This window comes from Ixodes scapularis, unplaced genomic scaffold, assembly GCF_016920785.2.
Source record: "Ixodes scapularis isolate PalLabHiFi unplaced genomic scaffold, ASM1692078v2 PGA_scaffold3__209_contigs__length_174095766, whole genome shotgun sequence".
Lineage (NCBI taxonomy): Eukaryota > Metazoa > Arthropoda > Arachnida > Ixodida > Ixodidae > Ixodes > Ixodes scapularis.
The window spans coordinates 106620427-106641736 of NW_024609868.1; the positions used below are offsets into that span (position 1 = coordinate 106620427).

Genomic DNA, 21310 nt, shown 5'->3' on the forward strand with positions numbered 1-21310 from the left:
CATGGACGCTACACTGGCAGGACTGAAATGGCCGAGCTGGATCGTCTACTTTGACGACGGCGTAGTGTTTTCAAGCGATTTCGACGAACAATTGTGACGGCTCGAAGCTGTTCTTCAAGGCGCACAGACCTCCAGACTCACCCTCAAGCCATCGAAGTGCCGGTTCGCCTATAACGAAGTGAAGATCCTAGGCCACGAGGTTATTCATGAGGGCGTTCGTCCAGACCCAGAGAACACTCGGGCCGAAACGGCATTTTCAGCACAGACACACAAGAAGGCCGTGCGAAGATTCCTTGGATTTTGTGCGTACTATGGGTGCTTCGTTCACGTAACAGGCTTGAGCTGAGCTAGTTGGTTCATAGTTCACTTAAGGCCAGCTGAACTAGAAATAAACATACACATAAAGAAAAGACCATTCACACTGCTAGACTAACAACTGATTTTCTTTTTCCTCCTTTTCTACTACGCGCCACATTTGAGGGAACAATTCTCTTTTCCTCTTTTTTGCTTTCTATAATTAGAAAGCAAAAAAGAGGAAAAGAGAATTGTTCCCACAAGTTTGGCTCGTTGTAGAAGAGGAGGAAAAAGAAAATCAGTTGTTAGTCCACCGGTGTGAATGGTCTTTTCTTTATGTGTATGTTTTTTCTAGTTCAACTTCGTTCGCGACTTCGCAAGGATTTCCGTACCGCTCACAGACCTTATAAAGGGCGCCAAGAAGTTTGAACTGGACAAAAAGCAGCAGCAGGCATTCAACCAGCTGAACGGACGACTCCAGGCTCCTCCTGTTCTTGGACACTTCGATCAGGATGCAGAAACCGAGATTTACACGGACGCAAGTAACGCAGGACTTGGCGCGGTACTGGTTCAAGTGCAAGAAGGAACCAAGCGAGTCTTCGCGTACGCAAGCCGGTCACTGTCAAAGGCGGAGATAAATTACACCACGACTGAAAAAAAAATGTCTTGCGGTCGTCTGGGCAATCACGAAGTTTCGCCGGTACTTGTATCGGAGCCCACTCCGCGTTGTCACGAACCACCACTCTCTCTGCTAGCTTGCGAATCTCAAGGACCCTTCAGAACGCCTCGCTCGATGGAGTCTCTGACTGCTGGAGTTCATTATGACTGTAGTCTACAAGTCAGGCCGCAAGCACAGCGACGCCGACTGCCTGTACAGAGAGAGCCCCTGTGTAGACACGACCGGGCAGCAGCGAAGACGATGACGACGAGTGCATCCTAGGCTCAGTAAACACCGACGACATGGCACGATGTCAACGAGGCAATCCTTAGCTGCGTGCACTAATGGAGCACCTGGAACGGCGCGGGGGTACCATACCCCGTGTTTTCCCACAAGTAGTGCAGACCTTCACCATTCGACTAGGTGTACACTACAAAGAAAACTTCGGGGACAACAACTCGCCATGACTGCCAGTGATCCCGAGCGACCTTCTCGAGGAGATCTTTGAAGCCTGCCACAACGACCCGACGTGCGAACACCTTGGTTACAGCCGGACACTGACCCGTATTCGTGAAAAGTATTATTGGCTCAAGCTCCCCAAACCCGTCCACCTATACACACGATCCTGAGAATGCCACGAGTACCAGTGGCGCAAGAAACCTCCGATGAAAACGGCAGTTCTTCTGAAGCCAATTCCTCCGCCAACTGTATTGTTCCAGTAGATCAGAATTAATATACTTGGCCCCTTCCGCCGTCAACGTCAGGAAACCCTGGTTAATCGTCGCCACAGATTATCTCACACGCTACGCCGAAACGAAAGCCCTTCCTTTAGAACTGCTGTGGAAGTTGCCAAGTTTTTCATCACGTTCATCGTCCTCCGGCATGGCGCTCCCAAAGGTCTGATTAAATATCGTGAGTCATCGTTCATGGCACAGCTGATGCAAAAGGTCCTCCGTCTTAGCCACACCAACCACCGGCGAACCACAGCGTCCCGTCCTCAGACTAATGGGCTGACAGAAGGCCTAAACAAGACTACCGCCGACATGGTGTCGATGTACGTTGATCTGGAAAACAAGACGTGGTACGAGGTTCTGCCGAAAGTCACATTCGCCTACAACAGAGCGGTCCAGGAAACCACTGGTGTTACACCGTTCCAGCTGGTGCATGGTCGCAAGGTGGCTACGAAGCTTGACACCACTCTACCTTACGAGCCAGCTGGCAACGGAAGTGAAGACGCTTAAGTGGTTATGCAACGAGCAGAAGTCCGCAAACTTGCCCAAGAGCGAATCCAAGACCAGCTACGTGTCGACGCTGGCCGCTACCACCTTCGTTGTTTAGACGTTCACTTCCAGGCCGGAAATCGTGTGTCTGTGTGGACACCGTTACCACGTCGTGGCCTCAGCGAGAAACTTTTAAAGCGCAACTCTGGACCAATCAAGGTCCTTCGACGCCTGGGAAATCTCAACTACGATGTTGTGCCGAACGGAACGCACGTATCATCACGACGCCGACCACGACCCGAGGTGGTTCACGTCGTTCGACTCAAGCGATTCTATGCTCTATAGGACTCTGGACCTTATGCGTTTCAAATGACTCTTTAGTTTAATTCAATTCAATTCATTTTATTTACTCCCCTTTTTACATATGGGTGACGGAGACAGGGAAAAAAGCTGCAAAGTGTGCAGCTTGACAAAGCCCCTGCCCCCTATCGGCAGATCGGCAGACAGGAAACGTTAACAGAAACATTTTAAAGGCGAAAAAACAAAACAGGCAGTTCTATGCAGGAGAAAAAAGTTTAAAAGTTAGAAGTGAATATTGTGCGTATTGTTTTCTTATTTAGTGCATCAAGACAGACATGGTGGTATCTTAAAAAGTTCAGTAATGTTGGCAATGTATGCTGTAACATTTGAAGCCCATAATTTGTTCTAGGACGAGGTACTCTCAGGGACCCGGCGCTACGCACTCCGTATACCGTATTTTTAACACTTAGTCTAGAAAACCGCAGTAATGGGTGGTTAAAATACTTAAGGGATGCCGCGTATACTGTCGCAAGCTTATATTTGTAATATTCTTGTATTTTTATTACTTTATGCTTACAGAAAAGTGGATCGGTGTGTGCGTAATACGACGCATTGGCTACGACTCGAATTGCTCTCTTCTGCAATAAAAAAAAGTTTATTAAGGTTTGTACTGGTCGTGGTTGCCCACACCAGGTTACAGTAGGATATACGAGAATGGAACAATGCATTATAAATTAAGAGTTTAATACTATATGGTAATGTATGGCGATGCTTATATAGAATTCCTACGATATTTGAAAGCTTAAGTGTAAGATTTTGAATAAAGGAGTCCCATAACTTATGTTCATGAAAAATTATGCCTAAAGTTTTTACAGTGCTTGCAAATTCAATTTCCGAAGAATTCAACATTAACTTTACATTAGGATTGCACACTCTACCTTTTGATTTAAAGATAATGGCTTTTGTTTTGGTTTCATTTATTTTTTGGGAATTTGAGACAGTCCATGAACTAAGCTTTTGCAGACATGTGTTTGCATCGGCTATCATTATATCAATATTGTTTCCTGAAAAAAATATACTAGTATCGTCGGCATACATGACAAATGAGGCGTTACTTGCAATAGCGACTACATCATTTATAAATAAATTAAAAAGCAGTGGCCCCAAGACACTACCTTGAGGTACCCCTGTTCGGACTGCTTTCAGCATAGAAGAAAAACCATTAATTTCAACTGTTTGCATCCGACCGCTTAAGTAACTTTCAATTAAAACAAGAGAATGCCCTCGAAGGCCATAGAAATTTAATTTTTTAAATAGAATTTTATGATTTATCCGGTCCAAAGCTTTTGAAAAATCGATAAATATCCCCAACGTTAAGAGTTTGTTTTCTATATTATTTAGAATAATTTCTTTTTGCTGTAGAAGAGCTAGTTCAGTAGAGCGGCCTTTCCGAAAGCCATATTGAAAATCAGTAAATATCGAATTTTTTTCACAAAAGTTGTTAAGTCTAGCTTGTATAATCTTCTCTAAGCCCTTAGAAAAAACGGGTAAGACTGAAATTGGTCTGTAATTGGACATGTCATTTCTATCTCTAGACTTATATAAAACAGACACCTTCGCAATCTGCATACCCTTTGGAAAAACGCCAGTCGAGAGCGACAAATTAAAAATATGTGTGAGGTACGGCGTAATGATGTCAATCACATATTTTACCGGCTGCACCTGTATACCATTAAAATCAACACATTTACTGTTTTTGAGGTTTAAAAGCACCGAACATACTTCACACTCATCAGTAGGAAATAAGAAGCAGTTTTCTGCTATGCGTTGAGTTAAACAAAGATCACCACTTTGTAACTGAACAGGGGAAAATAGATTCGTAAGATAGTCATTAAATTTATTTGCTAACTCTACTCCACTGAAAGTTCTATCATTTATTACAAGTTCTTTGATAGCGTTTGCTTTACCGTTACGATTTAGGATATTATTAACTTTTTTCCAGATAACGTCACTTCTATTTTCATTATAAAACATTTTATAGTAATATGCACTTTTTGCTTTTCTTAACATACTAATTACTTCATTCCGACACTTTTTAAACATTTTAAGCACATCCAGGTCTTTCGTCCGCACGAAACGCTCATAAAGCTTGTTTTTATTTGTTATCATTTTTAGTATATCTCTGGTAATCCACGGTTTTCTAGACTTTTTGTGTGGCGTTTTTTTTCGAAGTTTAAAACATTCTTTATATAATAGACAAAATGTAATAATAAACCAATCATACGCTTCATCGGCCGAATCCATTGAGAGTATCCCGTCCCAGTTTTGAGATTCCACACGGTGTCTAAACATACCTAGCGTTTCCGCGTTAACAACCGGAGAAAAAAATGCACTATTATGACACGGTTTTTCTAGGTTTTCGAAATCAGAAAAAATATAAATTGGAAAATGATCACTGACATCAGAGCACACAACACCCGCGGTAATCCGGGTCAGAGGTATGTTTGTAATAAATAAGTCAAGAACCGTTTCACTGCGTGACGTCACTCGAGTAGGATGCGTGATCACATTAGAAAAACCGGAAGATTGAAACAAAGAAGAAAACTCAACTTGACAAGCGGTAGCACAACTCATATCTATTCTAAAATCACCCCCCAAAATTAAACTGTAACCGTTTTCACCAACTAACTGAAATACTCTTTAAAGAAATCTCAAAAAAGCAGATAAATCACCATTTGAAGGTCTATACAATACTGCAAGTAGAGTGTTTCCGAGTTTCACACATAGGGATTCGTAATTTTTAGTCATAGAAGTAATGTCTGTCATGAGACTGCACTGAGTATCTTTTCTTACATACATGGCTATTCCGCCACCGCGCCTTGAGCAGAGATTTAAATAAAATGTCGAATAATTATCAAAGTTCAAGACATCTGATTCTTGCATAAACCACGTCTCGGTCAGCATTAGCACGTCAAAAGAAAATCCGAAGTCATTAAGAAAAATTCCAAGCTCATCGCCTTTATTACGTGCCGAACGTACGTTTAAATGAAAAACAGAAAATGGTTTTACTTTCTTGTTATCAAAAACCCTTCCCAAATCGGAAGGAAAGCAGACGTCTAAGTTGGTCATCTTCACAGAAACAAAACAAGAACACATAAACGCCTCAGCCTACCTTATCTACAGTCTGTCAAGGTCATCTCTGTTCTTTATCGGAATGGCACGCATGCCTGCAGACTTTCGAACAAAAACCTTTCCATTCCCGTACCACGCGAAAGCGTAGCTTTTTTCTTTAGCCATGTCTTTTGTGGCCCGAAGAAGTTCTCTGTTGAAACGAGTGAGGTTTTCTTGAATAAATATACGTGGGGTAACGTCCTTTAGAGTGCTTCTTTTCTTCAGCCATATGTCTTTGGTGTCTTCTCTAACAAAGTGAATAATAATTCCGGGAACGTGGTCTTTCCTTGCCGGCAACCTGTGTACAGTTACAACGTCGGAAACCTCTAGGTGAGGAACCTCTATTTTGTCAGCAACTTTATTTAGCTCGGTAATCAAGTCCTCATTTTCTGTCACCGGAATGCCGTGAATCTCTAGATTCAAACGCCTGCTTCGGAATTCTAGGTCATTTACTTCTTTCTGGAGTTCACCGTTTACTACTCTGCTCATTTTTTTCTTTTTCCTCCAAGTCTGTTACCCTTTTTCTCAGTTCTTTGATTTCAGCTTCTTGGTGTTTGATTTTCTTTTCGAACTCATCGAATTGCTTCGACAGAAACTGGACAGACAATTCCATACTGTCTACTTTCACTCTAAGCAGAGGGAGACTGTCCAGCTCTGGTTGATGGATGCAAGTAAAGATTTCACATCAAGTTCAGGTTCCTCATCCTCACTGTTATTAGCACGCTGTCCGGCAGCTCTACAAGGAGGACACCGCCATGTCGACTTTGCCGCTTCACTTTTCCCATTAAAGGATTTCTTTTTTATACCGGCGCATTTCCCGAAATGGTACCTGCACGCGCACATGCTACATTCGACAGGCCCGTCATCCTCAAGGAACGGAAACTGACAGGATGAACAGGCGTCAGACATCGTTCACACAACACGAGGAAACAAAACACAAGACGTTACTGCAGTCCCAGTGGCAGCGGCAGCAGTGACAGCATGGATTCGGTCAAGATGAAAGAATAAAGAAGTTTACCAACGTGCAATAGGCGTGTTGTTCGGTTAGCAGTGTTGACAAGACGCTGCCGCCGCTGCCAAATGACTAGCACGTGTGTGTGTGTGTTCGTCGTTTGGTTTTAAACGTCACCTAGGTTAGCCTAGCACGGGGTAGCTGGCATGGGCAGGTAACGTAAAAAAAAAAAAAATTAAAGTCGGGTTATGGTTTTTGTGTCTCGTAGAAATGCCAACATGGCTTTCAGGATGTTCTGACACTTTCGTCCGGAACCGTCGGGTGCAAGGATGTCATTTGTTGTGAGGTCGCTCTTGCCAAGTCTTTTGCGCAGTGCTGCTCGTTGAGTTTCGTATGCTGGGCAGACACACAGAATGTGTTCCACCGTCTCTGCGGAGTTACACTGGGAGCAAAGTGGGTGCTGCCCCTTACCTATCTTCGTAAGGAAAGCATTCGTGTAGGCCGTGTTTGTGCGCAGGCGTCGCACAAGAGTCTGCGCCGCCCGAGATAGGCCGGACAGCGCACCTCTTGGTAGCGCCGGTTTTGGCTTGCTGTCTTGAAGGTGCCAGTGGACGTTGAGTGCCGCCTGCTGTGGGTGTGGTGGTGTGGGGACAGTGCGAGGCGCTAGGTGAGCTTCACCGGCCAGACTGTCAGCCCGTTCGTTGCCCTTAATGCCAGTGTGTCCTGGGATCCACTGGAAACATACCGTAGATCCGTGGGTTAACAGGAATGATAGAGTTTGTCTCGCTGCAGTGGTCGCGGGATCCGCGCACTCTGCATTGGCCGGTTTCTGGAGGGCACACCTTGAGTCGGTGAGGAGCACCATCCGGTGAGGTGACAGCTGGGCAGCCGCTTGGAGGGCCTTGTCAATAGCCACTAGCTCGGCCGTCGTGGAGGATGTAGGCGCCTGTAGCCTGCCGCACCATTCCAGGGCTAACTCCGGGATGTAGAAAGCTGCCGTGCTGGATGTTCTAGCCTTGTTTACGGAGCCGTCCGTGTATATCTGCAGCCAACCACCGTAGCGTTCTTCGATGTGTTTTTCCACAGCTTCTCTGAGAGCGTTGATCGGTCCAACTTTTTTGGCTCGCAGGCGCTTGATCCGTAGCTCGATGGATACCTTGGCAACTTCCCAGGGCGCTACCCTTGCTTCGCTCGTCATCGTCGGTAGCGGGCCGGCTATGTTAAGGAAATCTTCTACCGTGTCGTGCCATGACCCTTTGGTCCGAGCTTAAATTCGCTGCAGGAACCACCTTCCTGGGAGAGTCGTAGAGAGCCGGGCTAACTGGGAGAGTCTTCTGGCTCTGGCCTGGACTGTAAGCGGCTCTGCTCCCGCCTCCTGGAGTACCACAGCATTCTTGGCCGCGTTGGGAATTCCCAGTGCTGTACGTAGCCCGCGTCTGTGCCCTTGCTCCAGCCTCTCCATATCCGTCTGGGACGGGAACATGTAAGGAAGCCTGTACAGGATTCTAGACGTCACCAGCGCGGACTGGGCGCTAGTGATGGTCCGTTCTGTGCAACCCCATGTGGTACCCGTCATGTGGCGGACAGCGTTCATGGCCGGCCTGCATACGGCGGTTGTCGCTTTCACTGCTTGTGCCCAGCGCAACCGACTTGTGATGACAATTCCTAAGAAGCGTTGTTTGTTCACACACGTGAGGGGTTTTCCTGCCAGTTTGATGTCAGGGGGGCGAAAACGTCGACCATTTCCGCGTACCGGCATCCAGACAGTCTTATCCTGGGAGAGGGATAGCCCGGATTTGGTCAGGAAGGTGTCTACCGCTTGAACGGCGCTTTGTATGCTGCGGTGGATCTGCGTGGTGTAGATGCCCGTAACCCAGAGGCAGATGTCGTCTGCGTAGATCGACACCTGAACCGGGAGAGGGGTCGAAGGAAGAGAGTGCGGTAGTGGTGCCATAACCATGTTGAAGAGAATCGGGCTTAGCACGCTTCCCTGAGGCAGTCCTCTGTGAAGCAGTCTTGGCGAGGATGCCGCGCCTTCAGCTTGAATCTGGATCTTGCGTCCGGTAAGAAAATTGGCCAGGAAGACTTGAATTTTTCCGGTCAGTCCAATCTCAGTCAATCTCCGGAGTATAGTGGATGGCGGCACGCCGTCGTAGGCTCGTTCCACGTCGAGGAAGACTGCCACCGTGTTTCTCCGCCTGTTTTTGTTTTCCTCAAGGTCGCTCGTGAGGTCCAGGATGCTGTCTTGTGCTGCCAGCCCTCTCCTAAAGCCAGTCATGCACTCCGGGAGACACATGCGTTCTTCCAGGTACCACCGAAGGCGCCACTGCACAAGTCTTTCGAACAGCTTACTTATGCACGAGGTCAGCGAGATTGGGCGGTAAGACTCAGCTTTGTCTGGGGGCTTCCCTGGCTTCAGTAGTGGAACAACCGTTGCTACTTTCCATTCTTCTGGGACGTCGCCAGAGTCCCATATGGAGTTGAACCAGGTGAGGAGGGCCTCGAGTGCATCGTTCGTTAAGTTCGTGAGCGCCTGGTAAGGTATCCCGTCGGGCCCAGCTGCAGTCTTCTTACGACACTTCCGGAGGGCGCTTTGGAGTTCCGGTGCAGTAAAGGGGGCATCTAGGGGCCCAGGCGCAGCGTCGGGTGCCAGCGGTCGTTCCGTCGCTTCTGCGGGGCCGTACAGTGCGCCTAGTCTCTCTGCTGCATCCAAGAGTGTTACGTTAGCCGCAAGCGCTAGGACTTGCAAAGCGTGTCTTGTCCGACGTTTCCCGGTCATTGCCCCCAGTACCGCCCACAACTTCGCGAGGGAGGTGGGTGCGTTGACGTCTTTGCACATGAGCTTCCATCTATTTCTAACCAGCGCTTTAGCGTGTCTTCGCAGCTTGGCTGATATTCTGTTGAACTTGGACTTATCCGCTGGATTGTTTGTCCTGCGGTACTTCCTCTGCGCCCTGGTACGTGCCGCTTGGAGATTGACGAAAGTAAGGTCCGGTTTGGGGAGCCATTCCGAGACACGGGACGTGCGCGTTGCCGCCTGCAGCGCGTGAACGATGGCTTCTGGGATGTCTGTTTGGGTGAGGTCCAAGGATGCACGGAAAACGTCCCAGTTCGTGCACGATCGCGTCACCTTTCGGGCCGTCTGGCACCCCTTTATCGTGATATGAATGGGGAAGTGGTCGCTTCCTCTGGTATCTGGTGCTGTTTCCCAAGTCAGCTCCAGCGATGGTGTGTGTGCTGTGACGTCGAGGACACTATACGTTCGAGGGGGCCTGAAGAAGGTAGGCGCACCGTTGTTCGCGACAACCAATCCGAGCTCTTCTATCATTTGATTGAGGGCGTCTCCCCGCTTGTTGGTTTTCTGACTTCCCCATACCTCGCAGTGCGCATTGAAGTCGCCGCACAGTAAAAGGTCTCCCTCAATGCCTTTACACCACTCTACAATGTCCTTCGTCGGCAGCGGCGTACCATCGGGACGTACGTATCCGACGAGTACATGCAGCGAGCGATTTCCGAGGCTGACTTTTGCGGCCACGAATTCCGCCGATAATGTACACAGTCGGCTGGTGTCAACTGGGACGTGAGGCACCCCTCGTCGAATAAAAAGAGCCGCGCTCCCATGGGGGAAACTTGGTATGGATTGGGTTGTAAGTTTCACGTATCCAGGTAAAGTTTGCTTCCCTGGTAACCCTGCCTCTGCGAGTGCCAGCACAGGGCTGGGATAGCGTTGCAGGTGCAGGCTGAGCTCACTGTGTTTGACGGAGAGACCTCGGCAGTTCCACTGCAGCACAGTTGGTACGTCACTCCGCCTAGGGTGGGACTCTTCCTTAGGACAACGGGTTACTGTTGTGGGAGATTGGTGTTGTGGACGCATGGTGCGTGCTCAGGCGGACTGTGGGGCGATAGCCTCGAGACTTTCGCTGACGGCGTCAAGAACTTCCAGTGCGAACTTTGCTTCTGGTGTGTGGCCCCGTGCTTGGGCCAGTTGCCTTACTGCGCGAAACAAGCGTGATACCATTCGGAGCAAGGCGACGTCAGCTGTCTCCATCGTCCCAGGAACTTTGCCCTGAGCCCTTCGTGCGGCCTTGGCATAGCGGCAGCCCTTGTCCTCCATCGTAGTGTCGTCCGGCCGGAGACCGCGGCTGTGATTCTTCTTTGGAGGGTGAGTGGTATCCTGGTCCCTCCTTTTCTCCCTCCCTTCGGTCTGACTCCCTGGCAGCGGCGGGAAATCTGTTAAGGATAGCCTCCGTTGGGACCTCGCCTTGCGAAGTTCTGTGTCCGCTGCTTGCGCAGCGTTTCGGTGACCCTTGCCGGTGTTCTGCTTGCGTATAGCCGCTTTTGCTTCCGAGTGGGTGTACGCCGTTTTGGCGCGCATCTTGCACACACGGCGTTCTTTCCTCAGGACTGAACACTGGCCGGAAGTTGCTGCATGGCCCTTTCCGCAGTTGATGCAGCGAGAAGTTTCACTGTCACACGCCGTGGATTCATGCCCGCCCGAGCACTTGGCGCACGTCTGCTCTTTTTGACAGGCCGCTGCCACGTGTCCGATTCTGTTGCATCGAAAGCACTGCAGTGGTCTTGCCACGTAGAGCGTGACTGGGTGACGCACGTACCCCATGTGGACGTAGTGCGGCAGGTCTTTGCCTGCGAAGGTGACTCGAATTGTGGTGCTCTTCCCCAGACGCCGCACGTCGAGGACTTGGTGATCTGGGGCCCGCAGGGCTTCGAGAATTTCTTTATCCGTCAGTGCCTGGTCTACATCACGGACGACTCCCGCGATGTGGCGGACCTTCCAGGGTACGCGTGCGTCGACAGGCGTCTCGCAGATCTTTTGAATTTGAAGGAGCGCTGGCACAGCTTCTTCCGTCAGGACGTCGACTGCTATCAAATTTTTCCTGCCGTTGACCCTTATCTCCCTGACCTGTTGGGAAGCAACTGAGCCAAAGAGGGCATTCAAATGAGGTCTGCTGAGCGCCCGGACGCTGGTCTTGTCTGTCGGTAGGAACAGCACCGTGTGTCCATTGGCCGCGTTTTTAGATGACGTGCGAGATCCCCAGGAGACCACGGTGTCACCGCTGTTTGGCGAGACTAGCACGGAGAAAACCGCCGCTTATCTTGCCTCGACGCCCAAAAACTGCGCTTGCGCAGACAAAGTTCGCCACGGTTTCCAAGCTCGCTGGCACTGTAGCGCAGGGTCAATGATGACGGGGCAGGAGATGGTCCTCGAAATCAGCAGCGTCGAACAATGTAGACGACGGCGAAAAGCGGGCACAGGCCTCCGAATCGGCAACTGCAATAGGCGTGTTGTTCAGTTAGCAGTGTTGACAAGACGCTGCCGCCGCTGCCAAATCACTTATTTGGCAGCGGCGGCTTATTTGCTTTGTTTTCTTTTGTGTTGCATCGGGGCGATAAACCTTTAGGGGCCAAGCGCCTTAGGGGCTAGCCATGTCCGTATGTACGTCCGCCGTCCGGCGTGCCCCTGCTCGTGCGTTTAGCAGCGAGAGCAAAAAAAAAAAAATGAAAAGAAAAAGATGAAAAAAAAGAAAAAAAAAAGAAAAAGAAGGAAAAAATAGGGGCTCTGAGATGCCATCCCATCTGTCTCCTTAAAAAAAGAAAAAGAAGAGCACCACACATTCTTCTACTGACATGAATGAAAATGGCACCATCAGCACTACCTATGACCAAAATCAGTATCAAGAAAACGAAGAAAAAAAAGAGTAGGGGGTTCTGAGTTGCCATCCCATCTGTCTTCTTACAAAAAGAAAAAGAAGAAAACCACAGATTCTTCCACTGGCATGAATGAAAACGGCACCATCAGCACTACCTATGACCAAAATCAGTATCATCAGCACAACCCCGAGCTTCGCCCCAATCAATATCATTCTCCACGTGGAGACGCGGTAATTTTTTAAAGGGAGGAGTAATGCTGCGCACAGGCAGCTGGCCAAGTAGGCTCCGCGCGCGTGGCCTACCGGTTATTGTGCTTGCCTCCCACGCGAAAAGCCAGGGTTTGATTCTTGAGAGCGACGCGCCTTTTATTTATTCTTGCAATTTAAAGTTCTAATAAATGCTCTACATGCCGAACCTTCTGCAACGGTTGTTCCAAAAGCCCGCACGTGCTCGTAAGGGGCTCCGCGTGGCGAGCCGAAGTCAGCCTCGCCCCAGCATTCGATCCTGCTGTTATGTCGACTTCGACGCCTGCGACACTCTGTTTTTATCTTCAATTCCAGTTTCGTTTAGGGCACACGTTCGCCCAATTAAACGGTTGTTTTTTCCTGTTTATTTATTGTTGGTTTGGTCAACACCCAAGAAAATATCATATTAAACTACATAAAAACTACAGTTTCTCCCCTATCTGTCGTAGACGATTTTTAAAATCCCGTGTTCGTTCCAAGTTAGATTACGCTACTGCAATCTTGCTAGTGAAATATCTTATATGTATAACATTTTTCTTTGTTCATTGAAAGCATATTATCAAGTAAGGTATATAAGAGCATACGATGCGTAGTCAAAAAGTAGCAGCAATTTAGCTGTGAGAAAATTAAATCTAGTGATAAACTGCTGCACTGAAAATATGTTTTGACCTACCACAAGAGGGACGCCGGCCTGGCGACTTGATGGGAATTTTCACGTGACCACAGCGCCTTCAAAATGGCCTCCTCCTTTTTAGCATGTACCAGGGACGAGCAGCGTTCGGTTATCTGATACTTGAATGCGGAGAGCCAAACACTTGCGGATATTCATTGCAGGATGCTGAGGTAGTACGGAGACGCCTGTGTATTGCTTCGGCAGGTGTACGAATGGCGAAAAAATTGGCAAAGTGGAGCGTCCAGTTTGTCGGACGTGCCTCGCTCCGGCCGGGCTCACACTTCAACAACGCCGGACACAATCTCTGCTGTGGAGCGGCTCATACACGGGAACCGGCATGTCACCATCAATGAAGTGGCTGAAGAATTCAATATCAGCCCCGGCTCGACGTACTAAGTCATTCATAATATTCTGAAGTACCACAAAGTATCCTCCAGGTGGGTAACAAAACAACTTATGCCGGACCTTAAGGAGCGCCGTGTGGATGCTTGTGAGACGCTACTGCGAAACCCGGGGAGATTATGTTCATGGACGCATTCTCACCGGAGATGAATGCTGGGTACACTGCGCCCAGCCAAAGACAAAGCGAGCAAGCAAAGAGTGGCGACACACAACGTCACCAAGGCCGAAGAAATTCAAGACAGCGTCATCAGTGGGCAAGCTAATGATCACCGTCTTTTGGGACCATAGCTGAACCTTACATGCCAAAGGTACTCACCGTGAATATTGCATCATACTGCAACCTGCTTGAGAACTACTTGAAGTCTGCAATCAGGTCAAAGTGTCACGGATTGCTCGGCTCAAGGGTCTTGCAGCAGCACGATAAAGCGCGCCCTCACACGGCACGTACGACAGCGGAAGAAATCAAAGGACTACGGTTCGAGTGAATTCCGCACCCATCATACACGCCAGACCTCGCACCGAGTGATTTTGCCCTATTCCGACCCCTCAAAGGGGCTCTCGGGGGAAAGAAGTTTGATACCGATGGTGACTTGATAGTGGCAGTGCATTTCTGGCTCCGGAGTCAGTCACAAGATTTTTTTTTTCCCGCGGCATCTATGCATTGGTGAAGCGTTGGCGTACAGTAAATGTGTAAAGGGGCTTTTCATGATATCTATAGAGCGACGCAAATAAAAAATAAATTGCAGTTACTTTTTGACATGTGTAGGAACCATACAAGAGTATATAAGGCGTTATAAGAAACTAATAGAAGTCTCCTATAACTTTTTCTATTAAACTTATACTCTTGTTATATATTCTAATAAGGTTCTTATATTCTTTTGTAGGATCTTATTTTATCATATGCGTTTATTGTACCAAAATATGTCTTATATATATACTGTAAACGACTAAATTTTCGAAAGAACCTAATTTTCGCGAATTTCACGAATCGCCTACAATTCGCGAAAAATACGTCCCGCGAACAACTCGGGCAATATGTGAACGCCACGGAAGCTACACTCGATTCGCGAAAACTAGAACCCGTGAAAAATTTCAAATATTCAGCTTTGGCCCGATTCGCGAAAATTTGAGCCCGCGAAAATTAAGTCGTTTACAGTATATAGGATTTTTTACCAGGGCTCGGATCCTGTTCAGACGACACTTACCACTAACCCGAAATTACTTAAAAATCATGTCGCTCACATTATATGTAGGAACTATCATTGTACATCCAGTATATCATTTATAAAAGCTAAGTTTTTTACCCTCTTTTTTTTCGTCGCGTCATGGGTGCTCTCATAATATATCCCACTATCGTATTATAATAACAAAACTACGCCCCCGACTCCTCTTGCGTTATTTATTCACCCATCGATCACCAGTTCAAATTTGGCATTCCACTTCCTTGGACCTCAGCCTATACCAATTATTTGATACCTAGTATGCATCATCATAGTGCAACTACCGGCGCGCATTATTATTATCAATACCTTCATAATATCTGTTAATAGATGTTAATACTTGTGTTTTTCTTCTTTCTTTTCTTATAAATGGCCCATGATTGTGTTTAATATTAATTTATGTCTATTTTGCTCCGTATAGTTTCCCACTCCTTTCTGAGGCGCCCTTTGACCCTGTGGGTACTGCAAAAAAATATATAAGTGAATTCTTAGCCTAAGCAATAGAAGGCTTCAATGCGCTTGGTTCTTTCTCACCTTGATTACGCGATAAAACTCTATATGAAAGACATATTTACTTGTAGACATGAAACGAATATTTTTAGTCTACACTTGTGAATTCTTGCAAAATAAACAACATCCACAGCGTATTCTCTTAAAGTTTTCCAAACGGAAAACCGAAACGGAATGTTTAAAGCGGTGAAACTTGCGCGCAAACAATTTCCAAACAGGACAATAGTCTACGGGCTCTTTCCTAAACAACGAGCCTGTAATGCATCATCGCTTTCTCTTTTGTTATTTGATTCAAAGACGCTTTTTTTTCTTTCCGGTTCCAGTAGATGACTATCTGAATGAAAGTCCAGAGCCACGTGGTAAGCACATTATAATTTTGTCGCGCAGATCAGTTAACACTCAATGAGAGGTTCTGCCTATTCGGTGCGAAAAGACTAGAAACTCTGATTAACCCTGTGTGACCCTGTTACCATCAACACTACATCAAAATTTATTATTTCTCTTGAAAGGTATTTCTGAGCATCAAATTTTACTACTTCAGCTCGGTCTCTAAATTCGCATTTTCTATTGCGGTGAAATGAATAAGCGCCATTCAATGCTAAGACGAAAAAAAACTGAGAAGTACTCGCTCGTTCGTGCTAACTTTCTCGGGCTCCGCCGAACTGTGTGTTCGAGCGAATGTTTGGCCATTAAGGGCATCCTGGTGTCTGGAACCTTCTAGCTGATGCAGAGCTTCCAGATGTCTGGCGACCTGAAATGTACATCATGATTGACAGCTCAATAAACGAGTACCTGAGAGGTATCAAGAGGCTACAAGTGCTCTACATTGTAAGGCTTATGAATATCGTGAGTAAGCTTTTTGTATTTAATATTTGTACGTTATTTAGACAAAATTGTAATCTGCTGTTAAGAGCTGAACATCGGTATTCTCAGTGAACACACCGAGTTTGTTTGCCACTCACCGGCTTCGTGCACGCAGGTTAATGCAATCTTCAAGACGGTCAAGAAACCCTTAATAAACCTCCAACTTGTTGGAATATATCGGTTCCAAGTAAGTATTAATAATTGAGAACGTCAGATATTAACATTTTTACATTTTATGAATCTTTAAACATTAAAGGCGAGTTCATCACATTTAACATTAAATAAACTATTTTCAATTCTTTTATTCAAGTATATTGTGACCTGTATTCATGGTCACGATAAAACTTGCTTTAGTGGAATAATAATTTCTGGCCGAGAATAATCTTGCTTCCCATGGCTGGTCGGGCCATAAAGTTTGAAGATGGCGTTGTCAGCATCGAGAAGGCATTACGACTCGATGATCTGCAGGCGCTGCCACTTCCAGAGAGCATTCGGTGCTCAGCTTCAGAAGTTTCAATATCACTATTTATGTTTTACTCTAAATGCCTACAGACAAAACAGGATGAGCCATTTATTGTGGAGGAAGGTGGATTCATCGAGGGGCATGAAACGTTGAATGGCTTTGGTAATTTCACAAAACATACATCGTTTGCAAGACATGCAGATTTCTACTTTTTGCTCGCTGGGTAAGCACGCAAACGAGCATTTGACCTAAGGCTTATTTGTATCATAAATGTGAATTAACATAGATTGTTGTTTTATGCTATTTCAATTCCACAAAATGGTGTCTGTGTCCAAATAACTGTTTCGGTTTGCCAGTATGAATGAAGAATTATTGAAGGCGAAACCAAATTTCGTTAAATAATTCTATAACATTTAAGTACCAAGAACCTTTCTTATATATTAAAGCCTATGCGCTTTGCAGGTGAACAAAAATGAATCGATTCTTTCTCACAAAGGGGGTCATTTTTACGGTGAAACCTTGATTAGCTTTTGCAGTGGATAGAACTTAGCCGCTAGGTGTTCCGATACCCACAAACGCATCTTTAAATATAGTCGGTGGCAGGTTATGAGTTCAGTAAAATCTCCTCCCACGTCTTTCTAGTTTAGCAGAAGGAACGCTGTAGACGCCTTCTCTCCAGCGTTCGCCCTGCTAAAGTAAGGAGAGGTGAGAAGAGCTTCCACTTTACACTTAACCTGTCACCGACTTAGCCCTTCAGCAAAAGCGTAGTAGAGTTTTTTTTTTCTGGAATATACATAGATATTCGTGTTTTTTTTTTGTTTTTTTTTTTGTTGTGTAGTGCAAGTGCGATTCATTATGGTAAGGTGCCTCTATCTCTCTTTATTTTTAGTCAATAAAAACAGCAAAATTTTTGGGTACTGATCAGATTTCTCCTAAAACAATAGTGTTTTTTAGGAGAAACTGCAATATTGCCTACTGCAATGTATCAGGTTTCACTCAGCTAAACCTAATTCAATGGGCCTCCCATCCGGTGCCTCCACAGGCGGTAAGACCAAATCTCGCCACTGCATGGGCAAAGAAGTGGGGAGAACGGCAGATGACGAAATGTAGTTCCTGCATTATTAATGACGTAGCATTAGTGGCCTAGCACAGTGATTCTCAGCCATTGATGTTTCCGGACCCCTTGTGGATCGACGGATCTCATGGAGGACCCTTTTGTGGTGAGGGGAAGGGAAATATTTAAGTTAATTACGATAATTAGTTAATAAACGAATAAAACTAAGGGCTAATGTAAATTAGACTTTTCTGATTGACATACACATGAGAAAACACAACCGAAAATTAGAACGTTTCGTGCCAATATGAAAAAAAACACAACTTTAATTGCCGGGCTTGACTGGTGAGGCAGAGCTTCGCGGACCCCCATTTGAGAACCACTGCCCTAGCACATGCGATGGCCTTGGACAGGTTGGAACCACACGTATGCAGCACACGTTCGCAACGTCGCCACGGGATGGCGCCAAAACCCCTCTGACAATGGGACGCATAGTAACGTAATCCGCACTAGATCAGCTGGTTATAGGGAGCGACGCAGTGACGTAACGGTTACACCTAGCAACCGAAAATCGCCGGCGACGTCCCCCTTCGACAATTTCGGCGCCGCGCAGTGGGGAGGCCGGGTGTATCACTGGGGCGCGTGTGAACCCACCCCGGCCACACGTCCACGCCGCTTACCGGCGACAGTCTGCGGGTACCTCACCACAAAACATTAACCCACTATGGTTCACTCCTACACGCCGCCCAACGGCACCCCACCGGCGGCCCAAGTGCGCTTTAACCCCGCTGTCTTCTACTGCAAACTTGTTTCTATGTGTTACATCACGCTGCCGCTCTCTATAACCAGCCAAACCTGTTCGGCCGCCGTCCTACAGTTTCGAGAATGTTCATAACGCGGAAAAGTGCTGAAAGGGTGCATTCACCATACTTTGCTTATAACCGCTGCCAGAATCGCTCACGCATTACCCCTAGAATCAGCGTGGCGGCAACAGCGATTTCGACCAATCTTTCTTGTTTTTGTTTTCCTTGTTCGAAGCAAGTCTTAACTAGAGCAAACACTTAGTCGGCTTTGCCAATAACAAGGGAGGGGGCGGGGGGGGGGGGGGGCAGGGGGGAGGGGGATGGGGAAAAAAGTAGGTGCTTCATGAGGTCGTCTAGGATACTGTAATGAAAATAACCGGCAGTTACGAGGCATTTATAAATCGCGCACTGTCCATATTTTACCAAGTACTTTCCCGATCTGCTTGGAGTTACACTTAAAATAAAGTGCGACAAAATATTTCAGCGCTAAGAAATAAATATGAAACTAAATATTTGTATGCTTGATTTCAGGCGTCGCTTAGGAAAACGGAACAAACAAGGGAAAATATCTCCCAATCTTCTAGGTAAGGCAAATTAATAACCAACTTTAAATGTCGGAGATTTATCGGAATATTGAACAAACGGATTTTACTGGCTACCAGCTAGAATGACTGATCTCCCTCTTGAATCCGCCTTTTTAATTTAATGCGAGTTATCCATACTGAATTAAATTATTTTGCCCTGTTCGAAATCTAGAATCTGTGAGTATAAATTTTAAAGTGGTAGCTTAGCAGGGCCAACTAACTTCAGGAGCCGCGTAAGCACGAAATGTGTAGGTCGGTCATTCTGTAACCGCTTAACGATTTTGGAAAAATAAAACGACAACAGGTTCAACGAATCGCGTCCCTGGCACCGGCGTAGAAACCGAGAGCGCTGTTGACTGAGCCACAGACCCAACACACAGTAACGGGAGGAGCAGAAGCCGGTGGTCTACGAAAGCGTGCGGAGCAGAGAGGGGTGGATAGGACATAAAAGAGAAAAGCAGTGACTGGTGCTAAAGGAGCGCACTGAACGAGGAGTGGAAAAGGCAATAAAGCTTGCTTTCCCTCTATCGGTGACCTAAAAAAATCAGCTGGAAGACACACTCTAAGGACAAAAGGAGCAAAAAGGAGTAACGGCGCGTTTTCTTCCCCTCGACTGACGCTCTCCCAAGCGGATCGGAGAAGCATGGGAGGAACAGGATGACGTCCTTCTTCCCAGGCTAATGGAAGAATGTCTCCACCTCGCGCATTTGTTTTTTTATATTTTTATATCGAAAGGGAGACATCCCAAAAAGTGCTAAGCGATAATACCTCAGAGAACAACCCTGTAAGTCAACCACAGGCCATCCCATAACACCCTCCTCTTCCAATCCTTCCAAGGAAGACAAGCACTTCTGCTGCTTCGCTTATGTTACCAGCTGCACTGTTTCTACCTTTAATTTTGGAATACATTTAATTTGGGAAGATCAGCGAACGAGGAGGCCGTCATATTCAGCGTAGTTCAGAAATCATGCTACGTACACCGGCCATGGCATTGCTGGCGGTGTTTGGCCAGCTGGGCGTCGGCTTATAGCATGCGAGCGGTTCGACCAGCCGTAGGCCCGATGATACGAGTACGTTCAAGACTCGAGGGCTGCTGCCTGCCCGTGCCAAACCTCGAACTCCACGTAGCAGCGACTCTCATGGCCATTATTTGTCTGCGCGCCTCATGTACTACGTTCTTGCCGAATGCCTCAACCGATGATCGCCCTGTTTCTGTTTCTCCGCGCACAACCAACATTGTTCAGGTACTGCTGTCTGTTCTGAAAGGGGTCATGAACGGTTATGCGAACGGTCGCCAATGTATTCATTTGCACGAGTGTAAACCGACGATCACTTGGTGATCATTTTGGTTCGTGACTCTCTGCATCAGCAGTATCGCTAAAACAGTGCTGTTTATCCTGAAAGCTGTGAACGAAGACGCGACCGATTGTTCAGGTCTCCCTGTGTTTCGCAGCAATATTGCCGCGCGCAAGGCTGAGAAAGCAACGCTCGGTCACGGTCCTCCAGAAAGTTCCCGTTTATTTACGTACCGCACGTAACTTCTATCATTTATCCCTGCTTTTGTTTTCTAGAAAGTGCGTGTTCATTCTCGCCCCGATCACGCGACGCTCGAACCGCTTTCGCCGAATCTTCGAGATAGCGGCGCACTCTAGATAAGAGGCCGCCCGCGACCTTGTCGAGTCAGTCTCGCCCTAGCGCTCGATTCTGCTGACACGCCGGCTTCGACGCCCGCGACGCTCTGCTTTCTTCTGTTTCCTTCTTTATTTTTGGCACAAGTTCGCCACATTAAACGTTTATTTATTTCTCTTTATTTCTTGTTTATTGGTCACGACTCACCACCCGTGACATTCTGGTGGAGGTGCGGGGTACCGCATGTTCGTGCAGCGCAGCCCTCCGAGTTCCCGAAGTACAAGTCCGAATCCAAGCTCCCGAGGACCCAACGAAGACCAGATCGAGACTCGATCAAGTCGCCGCACCCAAGGGCTAAACCCGGAATACGGACTTCTACCACCCAGGACCAGGCAGCCGACGATGGCCAACCAGTCGCAGACCCCCGCCGCTCCTGCCGTCGTCTACCTACCCGTCGCTCCTCGGACACCGGCTCCGTTCCACGGCGAACTCCACGAAGACGTTGAAGATTGGATCGACCAATTCGAACGCGTCGCCCGCCACAATAGCTGGACCAACGAGCAACGGCTGCAAAACGTGTATTTCTCGCTCGAGGGGA

The 21310-nt window shown here is 47.2% G+C and overlaps 2 protein-coding genes across 2 annotated transcripts in view; one reads left to right on the plus strand and one right to left on the minus strand.

The window, feature by feature from the left end:
* LOC115332942 overlaps positions 1–19097 on the plus strand; it is a 30327-nt gene extending 11230 nt beyond the window's left edge. Inside the window, exons 5-10 of the mRNA XM_040211628.1 lie at positions 11343–11348; positions 15639–15674; positions 16037–16161; positions 16295–16366; positions 16732–16865; positions 19031–19097. Of these exons, the coding sequence (XP_040067562.1) occupies positions 11343–11348; positions 15639–15674; positions 16037–16161; positions 16295–16366; positions 16732–16865; positions 19031–19097 (440 nt within the window). The remainder of the gene's footprint in view (positions 1–11342; positions 11349–15638; positions 15675–16036; positions 16162–16294; positions 16367–16731; positions 16866–19030) is intronic.
* Positions 6750–7848, minus strand: LOC115319039. Its single transcript, XM_029978816.4, has 2 exons — positions 7438–7848; positions 6750–7328 (listed from the first exon to the last, which is right to left on the minus strand). Exons 1-2 carry the CDS (start codon positions 7791–7793, stop codon positions 7259–7261), a joined length of 426 nt encoding a protein of 141 aa, XP_029834676.2. The 5' UTR covers positions 7794–7848; the 3' UTR covers positions 6750–7258.
* Positions 19098–21310: the final 2213 nt, after the last annotated feature.

Bases quoted from the DNA above. Each gene is read 5' to 3' on its own strand.
- LOC115319039 (XM_029978816.4), bottom strand. From the start codon at position 7,793: ATGACGAGCGAAGCAAGGGTAGCGCCCTGGGAAGTTGCCAAGGTATCC. The intron at 7,329-7,437 runs GTGTGCCCTCCA...GTATGTTTCCAG, and splicing joins GTGCTCCTCACCGACTCAAG to TGGATCCCAGGACACACTGG.